Source organism: Astyanax mexicanus, chromosome 20 (assembly GCF_023375975.1).
Source record: "Astyanax mexicanus isolate ESR-SI-001 chromosome 20, AstMex3_surface, whole genome shotgun sequence".
In the NCBI taxonomy this organism is placed as follows: Eukaryota; Metazoa; Chordata; class Actinopteri; order Characiformes; family Acestrorhamphidae; genus Astyanax; species Astyanax mexicanus.
The window spans coordinates 29,707,318-29,725,658 of record NC_064427.1 but is presented as its reverse complement, the minus strand read 5'-3'; the positions used below and the strand labels follow the sequence as shown (position 1 = coordinate 29,725,658).

At 37.3% G+C, this 18,341-nt stretch overlaps 1 protein-coding gene across 2 annotated transcripts in view; it reads left to right on the top strand.

Annotated features, from left to right (window-relative positions):
* The window catches only part of mtus2a (microtubule associated tumor suppressor candidate 2a), a 105,646-nt gene that overhangs the window by 67,764 nt on the left and 19,541 nt on the right, over positions 1-18,341 (top strand). For both annotated transcript variants that reach the window (XM_007252460.3, XM_015606674.3), the window contains exons 5-6: positions 9,734-9,892; positions 17,151-17,249. In XM_007252460.3, coding sequence (XP_007252522.3) covers positions 9,734-9,892; positions 17,151-17,249 — 258 coding nt within the window. The remainder of the gene's footprint in view (positions 1-9,733; positions 9,893-17,150; positions 17,250-18,341) is intronic.

The following is an 18,341-nucleotide window of genomic DNA, read 5'->3' as shown; positions in this document are numbered from 1 at the left end:
CTAGCCTTAGTGCTCAAGAAATGCTCAAGCTTACTGTAAATTAACAGAAGCACTTTTCTCACCCACATAAACACTTAAGAGAAATCTGTGTAGATTAACATCCAGCACGTACATTTTTTTTTTTTTTTTAAGAATTTTAGTTTTGTTTACTTAGGCGCTGTTCCCTATTAAAAGGTACACCCTTGCTCATGTTGATGTAAGCATCCTTACTAGTGTCACTTTATGCTCTTTATAATCTGATGTGCCTTATCTATGAAAATAGACCAGAAAATAGACATTCATTGATAGTGTGCCTTATATTCCGGTAACCTAGATGAAAAAAATTGCAATACAGAATTTTTATGTTTTTTATGTATTTATTAAATGCATCCCGATGAAATATTTTTTGAGACTATTAAAGAGGATGGTTTGGAATTTTTATGGACACATGCTAAAGCTGTGGTGTTTTCCATGATAACAGACATCATCTAGGCTATTATAAAGCATTGAACCACATGGCGCACATGCTCAGCCCCCTCCTCATGCTGCCGTTTCTTTTGGTATTCAGATAAATGACACAAGTCACCTTGTGCTGTATCTGCTTCAAAACCTCAGACGCTCTCCCACTGCGCTGCATCTGCAAGACCCCCGTTCCGCTCAGCCTTTCACTCTTTGACTCTCTGCCAGGCCCAGCCACGGTTGATGTGGGGTCTTTGTCTCAGAGGATGCGCTATATTAGCATGTATTGTTTCCTCTGTCATGATATTCACATTTACCGACACTTCAGTTCCACCTGCCGCGTCTGCGCCGCATTTAGAATGTGCTGCTATATGTTCCTTCACCTTCAGTATGATTATAGCGTCTGTAAATTGCCTTTCATTTTTTCATGGAGCAGATATGACATTGCTTGGTGTTGTATGCATTTTCACACTTGCTGGGTTGGTAAATTGAAGCAACTAAATGGCTGAGTGGGTAGACTGGTTTTCAGTGGCTTTCGAGACGTTGGTATGCAGCAAAAATTGTGCTGTGCTGTCTCACACTGTTTTTTTTTTTTTGTTGCTTATTTGGCTCACTTATTTGGCATTTTAAATATCTATCTATTATAATCTAAATTATTCCGGCAAAATAAAAAAATGAAACTCAGAGGCAGCACATTAAATTTTCTAACTGTATTAAGCTAAATTCAAAATAATTAAGACATTTTTCAGTTATCAAGTTTTTCATTTCAGCCTTTCGCCAACAGAATTTCAAGAAAAATTTGAATGTTCTCTCAGTTTTCAGATTTGTCAATTTTGTACCTTGTAACACAAATCTATTGCTATAATCCAACTTGCAAAATGCAAAAACTAAAAAATCAGAAAAGAAAAGATTATTTTTTTTTATGTTTCCTGAAATTATGATTGTGAGGGGCACAGATGAAAAAAATAAAATAAAATTGGAAAAATGGATGAACACTTATTTCTTGTACACTGCACAGTTTTTACATCCAACTTTCTATTTTTGCATTTAACCTCAAACGGTCAGAAAATGTCATTAATAAATGTTACACTGATCCAGAACAGAGCAAACAAATGACATGTTTAAGTTAAATTTTATCCTTGAGCTGTAACTTAGCCTTTGCTTACCAAAAGACTGACTGCTCTTTTACCTGTGTAAGTTTAATTTATGATTAGAATAGCACTACTGAGGTAAATTTATAATTAGAATTGCACTGTAGAAGTAAATATTTAAAATTTAAATATTTATTAATCCAGGCAGAATGATTTCTAATTTAGGGTAGACTGTTTTTAGTGGCTTTCGAGAAATTGGCATGCAGTAAAAGATGTGCTGTGCAAAAGATCTAGAACTGTTTTTTTGTAGCCTTAAAGACTTACATACAGTATATTATAATTTATGGTTGATCAAGGTATATCAAGGTTTCTATTTACTTTTCGCTGTAGAAATATAACTCAAGATAAGACAAGAAAACTTTTAATAATAAAGAATTTTTATACTATATAAACTATAAAGTATTTAGATGCAAATGTTTCCCCAGTATAACTGCATTGTGATAATCACTGATAATCAAGCTAACAGTAAATAAATAACAAATAAACAAGAAATAGGTAGTAATGTATCTCATATTGACAGTAAACAGATTATAAACTGTTCTTTCCAGATCATGCTGCAATTTAAGTGTTTTCATTTATTTTGTAGATGCACTAAGACAGTGTACTACAACCATTGTACAAAAACAATGTTTTTTAAGCCAAAACCTCTTTTCTATGTTCACCATTTCTCTCTCTCTCTCTCTCTCTCTCTTTCCCTTGCTCTCGCTCCTCTTTTTCTGTGTGTGTGAGTGTGTGTGTGTGTGTGTCAGACGGAAGCTGCTGTGTCAGCTTTGTCTTTGATAAGATCACGATTGATGCCTGTATACTCGGAGCAAGATTGATGAGCACAATAAATGTCCACAAAAGGGCCAGGCCGATATTTCATTTAGCCTGAATGATCATCCGATATTAAGGTTACAGTGATTTATCAGGAGCAGCAGAATTCTCATCAGTGAAACCCACTGATGAATGGGAATTTTATCAGGAATAGAATTTGGAATAAGCATGTATTTCTGACATTCTGGACTTAACATGATTAACATGATAAACTACTTCATAATATGAGGTGTCTGGGGCAAACCATCAATGTTAACAATATCATCGATTACTGAAACAGGTTGATTTGCATTATGTATGTCAAAGTGACCACTGACAATAGTGCTTTAAACCACACTGCTACACCAAACAGTGTTTAAAAATACGTCACCACCGTTAGTGTGTTCACTAATTAGTGAGTAACGTATAGAATGTGTGTTTGGAACACAGGCATGGATTTCTTGCCCACAGGCATCTGAAACTCTGTAGGCTTTACATTTTACATCTTCATCATTTTCTTCAAGTCTTTTCTGTACCACTGCATTAATGGTAACATAATGTTACATCATGCTTAATCTGACATTGTTATTTAGCTGTTTATTTAGATGTTTCTCTGTTTCCTTTTTTGGATGTGGACCAGTGAAAAATTACTTAAACTAGGGATGACCGAATATTTGGCAATCTACATTATTCAGCCAAAATAATGAAAAAGGCCAAATAAGACTAAATAAACAAATACCCCTTCCCCCTTTTTTACAGAGGCAGCACAGAGCAAACAAATTGTCAAACATAACAAGTTAGAGAATCCAAATGTTACAAAAATATTAAAACACAGTCAAACAGTACAAAACTGGGCAAATCCAAAAATAGTCAAAGAGCCAGAACAAACAGATACTGAACCAAACGTGTTGAAATGCCGTATGGATACAAACAAGACGCCGCACCACTGTTTCGGTGCGGCATCCTTAAATAGTGCACACAATGAGCAGGAGAGCATAATCAAAACTCAGGAGAGAGCGACCTCCTTTGTCTGGGAGGTGCAACATCAGGGTCAGTCGTGACACAAATGGCATGTTGAAGTTCGTTTTTATGCTTGAGCTGTACAGGGCTAGGATAGCACTGATAGCTGAACTAACTTAGCCTTTGCTTACCAAAAGACTGGCTGCTTCTCTCTGTGTAAGTTTCACTCACATGTGACTTCAGTAGCACTGTGAAGTTAAAATTTATGATTAGAATAATAAAGGAACTACTGAAGTAAATGTATGATTAAAATTGCACTGCTGAAGTATTTTTTTTTTATTTCATTAGTCCAGGCAGAATGATTTCTTATTATCAGTGGCAAAGTCTCATGAGGCACATAAAGAAACATAAAAGGACAATAAAGGGTAACTCAGAACAGGAGGGGACGCCTTGCCAGCCAAAACCTTTTTATTTTGTTTAGTTTTGGTAAAAATAAATAAATAAATAAATAATTTCTTTTCATCTTTACCTTAAACTAACATCACAGCCTGTAAAGAATTACATTCCCTTAGAGTATTCCCAGTTAACCTCAGGTGAGATCCTTAGTAAATGCTTGCATTTAGACTGCAATTACATAAAGTATGCAGCATGAAATTGTGTTTTCACATTTGAGTGTTTTGTAAAAAAGACAGTATACTCATGCATCTGCACACAACTACATCATTGATTATCTGTTATCAGTGTTGGTATCAGTGATAAAATGTACGTATCGGTCAGGTCCTAGTCCAGAGGACTCGTTTCTCTCCCGCTGACGTGAGAAAGCCTGGTTGACACAGTGCAGGCTTGCTTTGCATAATGTTTACTGCCAGGCATCCTCCCCTAATTCCACGGCGGCGCTGTGGCCTGATGTTTGGTGCTTAATAATGCATGGCAGCCTGTTTCTCATGGTGGCACTTCTGTGGTGTGTTTGTCAGGCCGGAACACCTGCTGTGGTAATAAGAAAAAAAAGCACTGATCCTCATCCTCCCGTTCCTATTTATGCCTCCAGCGCTGCGTAATTCTGAATTGTTTTTATTTATCTGTAGGAAAGATGAGCTCGGCTATACGTTCCTGCGATCGTCTCTTTCTGCTTCAGTCGAGCTTTATTCGTCCATCTAATCCTGTGCAGTATTTTCTTTCTCTTTCCCGTGCTTTCTTCTTTTTCTTACCTTTCTCTTTGTCCCACTGTCTCTTTGTTTCTTGCACTGTACTGGTCTCTCTCTCTCTCTCTCTTCCTTACTGTCCTGCTCCCTACCCTCCTCCTCCTCCTCACAGATGATTTATCCCTCTCACCCCTTTTCTTGCATCACTGTTTCTCCCCCCTTCCTCCAATCTCACATTTCCTTCTCCAATTATGAGCACTTACTCTCACTCATACCATACCTTCTTCTCTCTCTTTATCTCTCTCTTTATCTCTATCTCTCTCAAAACTCTCAAGCTGTGATCTCCCTTCTCTCCCTCACCCTCTTCCTTCCCAATCCCTCCCTTTATTTCCCCCTGTTTTCTCAGTCCCTCTCTCTTTACCCCTCCCTTGCTTTTACATTTCTTCTTCTTTTGCCTTGCTTTCTCTCTTTCTCTATACCTTTCTTTTTTTCCTTCTTTGTCTTTCTCTCTGTCACTCCCTCTTCCTCCCATCTCATCCTCTTTCTCCACCTCTCTTTCTATTCCTCTCTCACACTCTCTTTGTATCGCTCTTCTGCTCTCTCTCTGTACCCCTCTCTCTTTTCTTTCTGTCTTCATCTCTCTCTCCCCCTTTCCCTTCTATTTCTCTGTTTTGCTCTTTCTTTCTCTCCCCCTCCCTCCCTCTCTCTCTCTCTCTCTCTCTCTCTCTCTTTTATTCCTCTTTCTTTCTTATTGTCTCTCCCCTCTTTCTCCCCATTTTCCTCTCTTTCTCTTGTTCTTCCCTCTTTTGATCTTTCTCTCATTCTCTCCTTCCCACCACTTTGCCTCTTTTTCCCGTCTTTCACATCTTTCTTCCCTTTTTATTATTATTTTTTCTCTCTTTTCTTCTCTCTCTGTCATCATTTTTCTTTCTCTATCTAACATCACATTCTTCCTCTCCATCTCTCTCTCTATCCCTCTTTCCCTTCCTACTTCTTTTTCTTTCTCCCTCTCCCTCACTGTCTATTTCTCCCTCACCTTGTCCACCCCACCTCTATCTCTGTCTCTCTGTCTCTTTCTCTATCCCTCTCTTTCTTCCCACTTCTTTCCCTGTCTCTCTTTCTCTATTTCTCTCTCACCTTGTCCTCCCCCCACTTCTCTCTCTCTCTCTCTCTCTTTCTCTCTCTCACACACACAAACACACACACTCTCTCTCTCTCTCTCTCCTCCTCCCTCCCTGGAGATCAGTGTGTTTGCTTTTGTCCTGTCGCGCTGCTCACACTCTGCAGGTGCTGCAACCTGAAGGAGACAAAGGGAAAGTGCTGATGGTTGGATATATTATTAAGAAGCACATATTTTTCATACGCAGCTTCTGTTATATTAGATTAGAGCTTTAACTCATGAATAAAAACAGATTGCAGGAGCACTCTCTGTTACAATATATGATAAATGATAAATCTGGCTGTTCTGAGCCTGAAACTGAATCCCTCTGTATGTTTATTCTGTTGTGGATTTGTCTTCATTACAATGGAAATGTCAGCATCGCTCTGCATCCAGAATGAGTGCAATAAGCTGAGTTTCCAATAGCGCGGGCAACTGGCTAGCACTTCAGTGCTGTAGTGCTGTGTGTGAGACCTTAATTAAGGATTTATTCTGGTCCTCTGGGGAGATTAAGAGAAGGGTTATTTGTGATATTTTTTTCTCTTGTCTGCCAGTATTCATTAAACCACTGGCCAGTAATGCAGTGCAGAACTCACCATCTACATCTACACACAATCTTCATCACAGACAGAATTTAATTAAAAACATATTATGACAGGAAATTAATCAATGTTCTCATATCAGTGCGTTTTATATGATCTTCAGTGTGCTTCATCAGGATGTTTGTCAGATCTTCTTTGTCACTAAGGCGTTAAGACTGTAGAAACTTTCTTAACAAACTCTTATAGAGACACTGCATGCAGACTTTTAACTCTACTCAAATGACTTGAACTATATGGAAGTTTGGAAAATTTGGGATGCAGTTTTAGCCCTGTTGCGTGGACATCACTGCTGGGACATTCATAGAAGTGGCTTCTCAAAACCCCTAGGGTGCCTCAAGAGGCCTGAACTAAAAAGTTTTTAATGTTTAAGTAATCAGTCTTGTTGGCCAATATGCAGATTGCTTGCAAAACCACCACCCTTGTTCCCTTTCCTTGGTTTTTGGATTAAAGGGAATATCACTAAATATTGAATCTGTTATTAATACATTAATATGTTTTATCCATATCTAAGATAAAGACACTGGGTTTCATATAAAAGTATTGAAATATTGAAGAAAATAGTTGTTGGTCACTGTAGGAACTGTAGGAACTAAATCTAAAATAGTGATATTGGAGAGGTTTTCATTCTTTAATAAAGTTACAGTTTTTTTAAGAGTTTTTGACACATAAGCAGCATCACTACATGGGTCAAACACCATAGCTAATATTCTCAACCAGCATGAACAAGCAAAACTATACGCTGGTCAAGTGCTGTATAACCATTTAGCTTACCAGCATAGGGTATGCTTTTACATACAGTAGATAACCAGCCTTCCAACCACCATCAAAGACCAGCTTAGACCATTTTAAACCAGCTAGCAGCAGCAGTTGGTCTTAAGCTGAATTTTTTGAAAGGGTTGCCAGGTCAGTGAGTTCCATGCTAGCTTTAAAATGCAGCTGAAAGGCTATTGGGTAGCTTTCAAACCTTTTTGATAGACATTGCATCCTTGTATGCTATAGCAAAGGAAATGTATAATTTGATTATACAGCTCTTGAAAAAAAGAGACCACTTAAAAATGTTGAGTTTCTTGGATTCCTTTGAAATATAATCAAGAGGAAGATGGATGATCACAAGCCATCAAACCAAGATCAACTGCTTGATTTTTTGCTCCAGTAGTGGCATAAAGTTATCCAAAAGCAGTGTGTAAGACTGGTGGAGGAGAACATGCCAATATGCATTAAAACTGTGATTAAGGGTTTTTTCACCAAATATTGATTTTTGAACTCTTAAAACTTCTTTGCTTTATTTAAGGTCTGAAAGTTCTGCATAATTTTTTTCAGCCATTTCTAATTTCTCAAATAAATGCTCTAAATGACAATATTTTTATTTGGAATTTGGGAGAAATTTAATCCACAGTTTATAGAATAAAACAACAATGTTCATTTAACTTAAACATATACCTATAAATAGAAAAATCAGATCCAGAAACTGAAGTGGTCTCCTTATTTTTTTCAAAGCATTACAATATGGCTGCTTGCTATTCCTTGTGTAGTTAAAGTAATTATTCTTCAAGGTTTGTAAAAAAAATAATAGTTCCTTCGAGCACTTTGTTGTGCTTGATTCTCAGTGTAGCACTAATGTAGTGAAAGCTGCAGTACATTTGTATGATTATGGAGAACAGTAAGAGCAGTTAGTGGGAAAAATATGTGGCGCTAGGTCTCTGAGCTGCTAACCCAGTTCCACACAATTCTCGCTCCAGGAGGTCTTGGTTGCATTAACTGGCTTTTTTACGGAAGCTTTTCATCAATGTACCAATGTGGAGTCGGTTTAGGCTTCTCACAGCCAATCAGGAGTCTCCTCTACCTTAACCGACTCCCACTGTGAGCCAGAGGGGCTGCAGCGCTTCCCGCTGCGCTGGATGTGCGTCTCTGAGTCGGCTAAAACTTTGAACAACTTCCCCATCTTCTGAGCTTTATCTCTGTTTCTGTGCACTAGTTCAGTGTAAAATCAGATTGACACAGCTTTCCACTTAGCCCAAATGCAGTCAGTCAGCATTTTTCAGGTCCAAAGTTTGTGTCTTTAGTTTAGCACTAGAGCTACTGGGCTAACTTGGCTATAGGAAGCTTATAGAACCAGTTAGCATAATGCTAACAACACAAATATATGATGCCCCACCTTTGTTATGACCATGTATACCAAACAATAGGCTTATTATTTATGTGGTTTCTGCCACAGTATTAGCTTTCATGATAATAAAGAACATTGATTAAATTTTATTTCTTTGGTTGCATTAAGTCTTTAAGGTTGATGATGTTAAAACAACATTTGTTTAAAATTGCCTCATAGGCATTGGTTAATGTTGAAATTCTGACATTGAATTAACGTTAATTTAAAGGTTTTATATGGTTGGGGCTCTGAATCTACACTTTTATGCTTTTAGGTGAAAGGTTCTTAACACAAATAATAATATTAATATAAAGAATTGTTATTTAAATGTCGCTTTCAATACTACAATACCACTGTACAAGATATACACATTTGATGCAGGTAAATACAAACATGGCATAGAAAACCAAAACACTAAATAAATACTAAATCGACGTTATTCAAAAATCATCTTATTTCAAAAACTTCCTGACCAAGCCTTTATTAAAGTAGAGGTGGATGTGCAGCATGCAATGAAGAACAATAGGTTCATTAAGGTTTCCTGCGGAGGAAGAGCTGTAAGAGCGATGGACCTTATCGAGCTGTGGTTATGGATCCCACTCTGGGAGCAGAGAGGAGTAGTTGAGGTCACTGACAACGACAATGAGACGTTAGATTGGTGTTAGATCAACCTTAGATGAACATTAAAGACCTGCGGATGACAAGTGTACATATAGTGTGTGTGTGTGTGTGTGTGTGTGTGTGTTAAGAACAAGAACATTGTAAAATTGAAAATATTTGACCAAAGCTATGTTTTTGGTCTTTTATTTAATCCATTAATGGCCAAAGACTGACGATCATGACTGTCAATTTCTTTTTACTTGTGTATTATATTGGTATATTGGTAATGGCCATTTGAAATCTGCAAGAGCTCATACATACTATGGCATTAAGAGTGGCTCTGGTTGCTTGGTTGTCAGCGTCAAAGAAGCATAGACCACGATTGATGAAATAAAGCAAAACAACCATAAAAACAGACAGTAAACAAGTAAACAGCCAAAAGTGACAGCAAGACAAATAAATAAGTAAAAGCACAGATATCAGAAATTGATTAATACTACACTGTTCATTCACAGTAAATCAGACTGTTCTCTTTATTGATCTGGCCTGTTGTCTATGTTTTTAAAAAATGTAATGTAAATTTAATTTAACTTCAGTTAATATTACTGTTACTGTTACATTTTCCACAATGTGTTTAAATACTTGTATAAAAAAATAAAAGGCAGGAATGTTATCACTTCTTTAATATGCTAATTCATGCTTTTTAATCTTCTTTTTTTGGTGTGCTTGTTGTCTGACAGGTCCAGGGAGTGTGAGTGATGACCCTCCTTTCCACAGGGTCATCACGGAGCCCTGCACAGACAGTCCCAGAGCCCCCAGCCGAAGCAGTCCACAGCCCCCCTGTACGCCCGTACCCACTCGCCGCTCACTGCTGCCCCCTCCACCAAGCTCACCTGCAGGCAAGTATGAAGTAGAGCTGCTGTACTGATACTGTAACTGGTACTCACTGAAATATATTAAAACATTAATCAATCGACCTTCATTTTGACAGAAGTACATTAATGGCTCATTTTCAATGTAGCCGAGCACTTACAAATAAAGGGATTGACATGACAAAAATAATAATAACTACATTTAATCATTTTAAAATAACAGTAAATAAAAGTTAAAAATAATAATAATAAAACTTTATTTATTGATAAGAAATTAAGATTAAGATTAAGAAGCTAAAACTAACTTTTACATAGTACAATACAAACACAAATAAAAAAACAAACAAACATAAAAAGTGTTTTTAAGAAACAGGTATTCATTTATTAAGCCCTTATACTATAAATTTACATGACGAAATTCATAGAATAGCAGATATTTAAAAAAATGACTATGAAGTCTTATTTTCAAGGGACATCTTAAAAATGACAGCACCAGAATAAGTTGTGAGGTGGTATCTTGTGAATTATTTGGAATATTTTGGGGAATTTTAAATGCTCAAGCAACTTTGACAATGGAATATCTCTATCTCACAAGATAACACCACACAACATATGCCAGTTTAAGTGTACTCAAGCCGCCCCCTGAGATAACATGCCATGATCCAATGACTTTTGTCATGTCAATGTAATTAAAGACTGATCCTTTTTTGGATTACTTGATTACATGATCATGTAACAAGACAAGACAAGACAAAAAGCACACAATCTTAAAACAAAAGCCAAGCCCAGTCAGCCCAGCTATTCACACCATGTGCAAACTTCCCCTGCAGGGAGACACTGGTTAGATCAGTGCTGAAACCAATATTGCTTGTCAGCAAATTGAAAAAGCTAAAATCTTGAATGGAATTCCTATGGAAAAACTAAAATCCTCTCCAAACGGTGTCCTTCTTCAGTAGAGGTGAGGTAAAGTTGGTCACGCAGCAGGTGCCCCCCCCCCCCTCCCCCCCCCCAAAGGAAGCCCCTCACACCCTTGGGAGCTATTCTTAGTGAAGCGTATCATCCTCACTGATCTCTAAACAGGATAGTGAGAACAGGCATGTCAGGCATGAATAATCAGAGTGACCCTGGTGACCTCTGCCACCACGGTGTCATTAATCTCCAATCTATGTTTGTGGGTGGGGTGGTACACACTGGTAATGACCCCACATGTTAATGAGCGCTATTTCAGTCCTGATTATTGGTCCAAACATCAGTGATGTGTTAAAACAGGCTGTCAGCATGTGGTGATAATGAACTGATAAACGCTTTCCACATTAAATCACCGTTTTTGCTGAAGAAAGCTGACTTTTTTGCAGCTCTAACCTTCAAACATTCTGTATGAAGACTGTTGCTCATTGAATAAGACAAAGTTAAACAGTATGAATATGTATGTATGCTTGTGGAATGTTTGTGTACTCTAAAATGGTTATGAAAACTATGATCTGAGCAGCCAGAATCCAAGAGAGCACAGTTGGCCTTGTTTTTTTGCTTTCTCTTGTTCCTCACTTCTCTTTCCTAATGTGATGTTGATCAGCACAGGTGTCTGTTAACTGATGTATCAGAGCTGGGGATCCAACACTTTCCTCTGACCAGTTCATATGAATAGGCTTTGGGTAATTGGCCCTCCAAATTGGATTGATAATAGGGGTAAAATTTGAAGTGAATAGATAAATAAAAACATTATGTTGGAAAATTGAAAACAGCATTCAGAAACTAAAACTTTGTCCATGGATGACATAGCTCAGGGGTCGGCAGTAGGCTGCCTGCGGGCCAGATGTGGCCCAGAAGCATGAAACATCTGGCCTATGAGGTTGTTTGAACCATTATGAATGATAATAGAAAAAATATATAAAATTCTTCTCTGTCTCACTGTCGCGCTCGGCGTGACCTAAGTTTCCGCTCATTCTTGGGGTCCTTTTTTTGGGGTTCCTTTTTTTTCCCAGATATGTCCAATTTCACTAGCCAGGGCAGCGGTAGTTTATATGACCGCGACCCTGACGACACGGGTTCGATCCCGCGTGAGGAGCGGTGTTTTTATTTATTTTTTTTTCCTTACTTCTTGGGTTTACCTGCTTTGAATTTAACTGTTCTGCGATTGGGTTCAACAACCTTCTGGGCAGGAGAGCTACTAGTCTGTAGCACTCCATCCCATTACACTTCATTTCCAGTTTTTTTTGTGGCCCGCCAGGTAATGGCTTGGAAAATTCCCATGGCCAAACTCAGTTGCTAACCCCTGACATAGCTAATAAATCATGTTATTATCAAGGTATTAACAAGTAAATGCCAAAAACTGGTGATTGGTTGTGTGAGTTCATATTGCCTGTAAAGTTTTTTTGTTTCAGAAATGAAACAATGAGCAAATAAAATAACCTCACATTTTGTCTGTCTGAAAATTATGTTTGATATGCAAGATTTCAACAGTTCATATTTGATGTCAATATATTGCACTCAGTGTACTCAGTTTGTAAAGCTATGATGATGTTTAGATTTAAAGGGGACATATTACGCAAAACATACTTTTTGCATGCTTTTTTATTTCCACTTGGGTCTCGACTGCCTCTATAAACACTACAAGTACACAGTATTAACAACACCGAGCCATATTTGAGGGAGGGATCTGTACCTACTGTCCATGGCAAGTCAGCAACATTATATTTGCATAAAAGTGACAGAGCCCTTAAACGGCTCATTCTAAATGTGACTGAAACTGGCTAGAACAGCGATGGTGAGAGGCACATATGTTTAGTTGTTTTAATTTCAATACAGTCTCATCCTCTGTTTTTAACACTATGGTCTAAACACTGTGGGTAGATAACTAGAAATACACCCATCATATTATTTTGTGAGGTGCAAATTCTGTTCATAATAAATGAGAGGTTATGTGCTGTAAGACTTTAACGTTTTGAATTTAGCTTGTTTAAAATTGTCTTGTTGCTGGCACACACACATACACACACACTCACACACACACACACATGCAAATGCAATATTGCAATATTATGCAAACGTCAATTAAGGTAATAGTTGATGCACAAAGCTAATTAAGAACTACAACCCACTGAGCTCAGGGAATCACTTTAGTTGTTTGTCCTTGTAACTTTGCTTAAAGGAAACTTCCAACCTAATTAGTTTCATTTTTTGCCTGCGGGGAAAAATGCTAACTTTTTTTTTTTTTTAAATCTTGTCCTAAACAATAAGAATCACATACACACGTGAGTATCGCTAATGAATAAATGTACAGACAAGAAACGCAGGCGATGTTTGAAGCGGGTTTTAGGATGCAACTGATTTAACTGATGCAATTCTCTGCAAACATAAACACAAGCAATAAAAATTGTTTAATAAATAAACCGCATTCATTACAAATCTAAATAGGTAAACTAAAACGAATTATGCATCATATTGTTAATCCTATCACAAAACCTATCACAATTTAAACAGGTGTACCAGAAATACATCAGAGATGGCATTACCACCCACAATTCAGAGTGTTGTGGACTGTAATGATTGTGACCAGCAGCATCTGGCTTAAATTGTCCATGTAGACAGACAAGTGACAAGTTAAATATATCCCACAGGTTAATGTAGCATTTTTAGCTTCCATGGGAATTGGCAAAAGTTGTTGGACACAATATAGCATCTCTATAAATAACAACATAATGATATAGCAAAATGTACTTTTTAAAAAAGGCTATGCACTACCTGCAGAGAAATGAACAGAAGCTTTTGGAATGTCCCTCACAGATCCATGACCTAAATACAATAGAACATTTGCATATACCTCCTAAATAAGCCATGAATGCAAGACACCCCAAGAATATCCACTCCAGACACCACTGTGCAGCAGGACACAGTGTTATCCGGCCTGTGCCACTCTAACTGTTTAAGTCATTAATCTTTAAGTACTCCTGCCTGTAGCTGCACTTACCTCACAGGTGCTCCAGGAGCTGAAGGGTAGACTAGCAGAGCTGCTAACCCATTAGCGTTGGCATTTTGTACAGATTATAGTAGAGCTGCTGGTGAGTGATGGCAATAATTAACATGTAAATTTCTTACACAGTAAAAAGCAAATAGGCTGATGGTGAAGAGAACTCATGTCATGTTTTGTTTCTGCTTTAAATAACAAAAGTCAGATCTTTAGCCAATTTTGCTATTTATATGCAAATATGTTTGAGTAAAATTAACATTGTTGTTTATATAAACTCTGGACAACAAACATTTCTCCCAAATTCCAAATAAAAATATTGTCATTTAGAGCATTTACTTGCAGAAAATGAGAAATGTCTGAAATAAAAAAAAAGATGCACAGCAGTCACACCTCAAATAATGCAAAGAAAACAAAGTTTTAAGACTTAAAATCAATATTTGGTGGAATAATCCTGTTTTTTCAATTACAGTTTCCATGCATCTTGGCATGTTCTCCTCCACCAGTCTTACACACTGATTTTAGATCACTTGGATATGCCACTCCTGGTGCAAAAAGTCAAGCAATTCAGCTTAATGCATTAGATTATATTATTTTGTCCGTTTTAAGATTTAAGGTATACATTTACCAATAGATCATATTTTTGCACTCCTCTCACACACACACATATTTCACACATATAAGTCTCTGACAGTTTGATTCTGATTTTGGGGGTTGCTGTAGATGGGGCAGGCCCTGCGGGTGTTTGGAGGGAGGTGGGGATGTTGGAGGGGGTAAGGAGGTAGGTGTTAATGCAAATAGAATCATGCCTAGAGGGTCTTAGATTATCTCTTGGGGGGTCCAATTGTGACTGTCCGCTGTATATGTGAGTATGAACTAGCAGTAATGAGGAGCTCTGGGACCCCAAAATATCTGAGTGGGTGTATGTTTGCGTGTGTGTGTGTGTGTGTGTGTGTGTGTGTGTGTGTTTGGATGAATGCAGGCAACAAACAGGATCCCTAAAAAGTTGAAGCTGTTGGATAGGATACATTCTGTGAATTATCAGTCAGTTATATTTAATATGCAATGGAGAATGTGCTTATATTTTAACCAAAATAATACTCTCTAGATATTGTACAAATATACAAATCTCAAATTAATTGATGTACTGTTTCATGTGTTTTATTATCTGTGTTACACTACTGTATAAATAATACACTTATTATACAAATGTATGAAGACACCCCTTCTTAACATTGCTTTTGTCTTTTTTAAGTTACACTCATTGCTGAGACAGATGTGCAAATACACACACACAGCTTGTCTAGTCCTCTCTGGAGCAGATACACATGAACCTATTGACAACGTGCAGAATGCTAGACATGGACTAGAATCCCCCATTCAATATTGAGGTGTGGAACATTGGAACTGTGTTCTCCATCCAACACTTTTGGGGACAGTTTGGAGATGAGGATGAGGACTCATGCTTTTGATGCTGAATGCAATCAAGTCCTCACAGCAGTGCTTAAAAAATCTAGTTGAAAGTATTGTTTTGTACAGGAGAGACAGTTACTCCAACAAAAGCAGGATCAACACTTTTAAGTACCCTTGATTTTGGAAGAAACAATGACTGTATAGGTATCCCAATGCTATTGTCCATAGAGTATATTTCTTCCTTCTGCAGATGTGTATTCAATATTCAAAACAATCAATGTGAATCAAATTGAATCATTTGTGAAAATTGACATTTTAATGATTCACTAAGATTGGAATTTTTACACCTTTATTCCTAAAAATGAGCAACACAACATTTATCGATTCAGTGCCTAATGCAGCTGCTTGTGTCACTAATTGCAATCAAATCCACACAACAATGCTCCAAAATCAATCTAGTAGAGAGCCTCTTTGGACAATAGAGAGGGTTACTCCAACAAATGCAGGAAAACCTCTTTTATTTGTACCCTTGATTTTGGAAGTAATAATGAGTGAGTAGGTGTCCCAATACTTTTGTCCACATAGACTAGTTCCTCCTTCTGCAGTTACAAATTCATTATTTAATATGATTCAAATGATTCAGCTTGATTCAAATCGAATTATACTGAGTTGAAATGAGAAATTTCACGATTCATTGAATCAAGTTAAATGAATAGCATTGCTGTTAGAGGTTCTACACCTGTACTGTTCACGATTCCTGAAAATGAGCGACATAAGACATGATCAACACGATCAATTCAGCGCCCTTAATGGCCGCCACGTGATGCAGCTGCCTCAGGGACCCATCGCAGACAAGCTGCACTCTGAGATCAGTGTAAGGAAAGCGGATGAGGTGATGCAATAGACTGCAGCTGTGTTTGTGTCAGCATCGCAGCATGCCATTCCAGCCAGGCTGAGGAGTGAAAGGGCCGTGCCACCGCCTCATTTAGTGCCTGACTGCACCTTATTGAAATCGATTTACAGACTGCTGAGCCAGGGGAGGGAGATGGGGAGAGAGAGAGGTGGCGTGAGAGAGAGAGAGAGAGGCAGACAGAGAGAGACACATACATATAACAAAGAATTTTAGGGATAAGATATACATTTCTGAGATAGGGCCTACTGGCTTTAAGAATATGCACTTGTAATGACAGGAGAAATCTGTGGCTTAAACTTCCTCTACAGGAAGCTGCAATTAATCACAAGTATTTACATTTCCAATTTAAAGTAGCATTATGTTTTTATGATTTTTTGTCATTGCTACTAGTCTCCCCCCACAGGATGGGAATGTAATTTATTTTCACACCGTTGCAGTAAATACAAATCTCATTTAAGATCTCTTTATGAACAGCTACTGTATAAATGTGCATTTGTTGAAAAGCTGAAGGACACTGAATTGAGAAAAGCATATAGACTAATGCTGTAAAATAATATTAAAGGATTCTACACCAATGCAACTCTGCATGAGTTATGCAGATTTACTTACTGAGTTATTAAGGTCTAGCGTAGCTCCACCAATGTTGCATAGTGCATTTAAGAGCATTTTAAACTGAAAAGGCATTTACGAGTTAATGGAGCATCAAAACGATTGTAAAGGCTCTTATAATAAAGCTTAATTGCTACCTAAAACTGATTTAAACTTCTCTATAAAATAGTAAAATGTGTTGAAACAGGACTTTACTAACTGATAATCAATATCAAACAATATGGGGCATAAATATGAGCCTTGTAGATCCTCAGAGTAGCAAGGAACAAATCTAATCTAATCCAAACCTAATCCTTTAAAAGTTTTCTTACTATTGGTTATAACATTTATATAAGTATATTCGATACATTCTTACTTAACTGTGTGCCTCTGTTCATGCTCAGCAGGCTCTCGTAAAGACTTCCAGAAGACGTCTGACAGCTCTCGTTCGGCACAGTCCTCTCCAAAGCGACTGGCTGTTGTGACACCCAAACCCCAGTCACCAGGTAAACACCACTTCAGCATTAATAGTCAATGATCTTTCCTACATCTCCCACAAACCTACCCCTCACACCATTCATCCTGTACTCAGCAACTGCCTTCCCATATTCAGAATTCATTTTACATCCTTTGCTCTGGATAAACAGATAGATGTCTTTGCACAGACAGAGAGGCAGAAGAGAGATTTCAAGACAACAAGAGAGTGAGAGAGAGGCTGCGGAGCTTCATAGTCATTCCATCCACACAGTTTAGCCACACAGGGGTTTGCTGTCAAGTCTATTGAAATGGGTTTCGGTATTCTACCCACAGTCTTTCGTGTCTATATCAACACCCTTCTCCAGGCAAGTCTAGGTCATTTATATATGGGTACTCTAGCACCACTTAATTGGGTCTCAGCACCCCTAAAAATAATTATCAAAAAAATTGAGAGACCTTTCTGTTGAGAATGTGTAATTTATGCACCAGGCATGTGTAGTAGTAGTATATTATTTCTTTCCTTTCTTCATTTATGAAATAAAGTTAAAATATAGTGAGCAATTATATTACCTTGTTTTTTTATTATTATTATTATTAATATATCATATGTTTAAGGGATGGGTGGATAACATTATTTAGAATATGTTGGAATTCTATTGGTTTCAACTTAAAAGAAAAAAAAGAGACTAAAGCTTCACACATATATTTTCACAATGGAAATAAAATTAGTACAATCAGAAAAGCATGAAATGAACTACACTTTATTGGCAAAAGTTTTCTCTTGTCGCTCATCTGTCTTGCGTTTGGTGATGCTGGGCCAATATTTTGTTTATTTAAAATATTTTTTTTAATTTTTTTTTAAGTTTATTTAATTAATATTTAATTAATTTAAGGGTCAATTAATTTAATAGTTATGAATATATTGATATGGATTATAGATACTAAATAGCCCAGGCCTACTCTGATTATAGAATCTCTCTTTTGTTGGCATTTCTAGACAGAAAAATGGGCTAATTAACAGTTCCTTTAAAAAGAAAACACATTACATAACACTGTGTTTAGTGTTTGGAGTTCACTGTTCTTAATTATTCAGCATTGTTCTTAAATAAAAATATTAAATA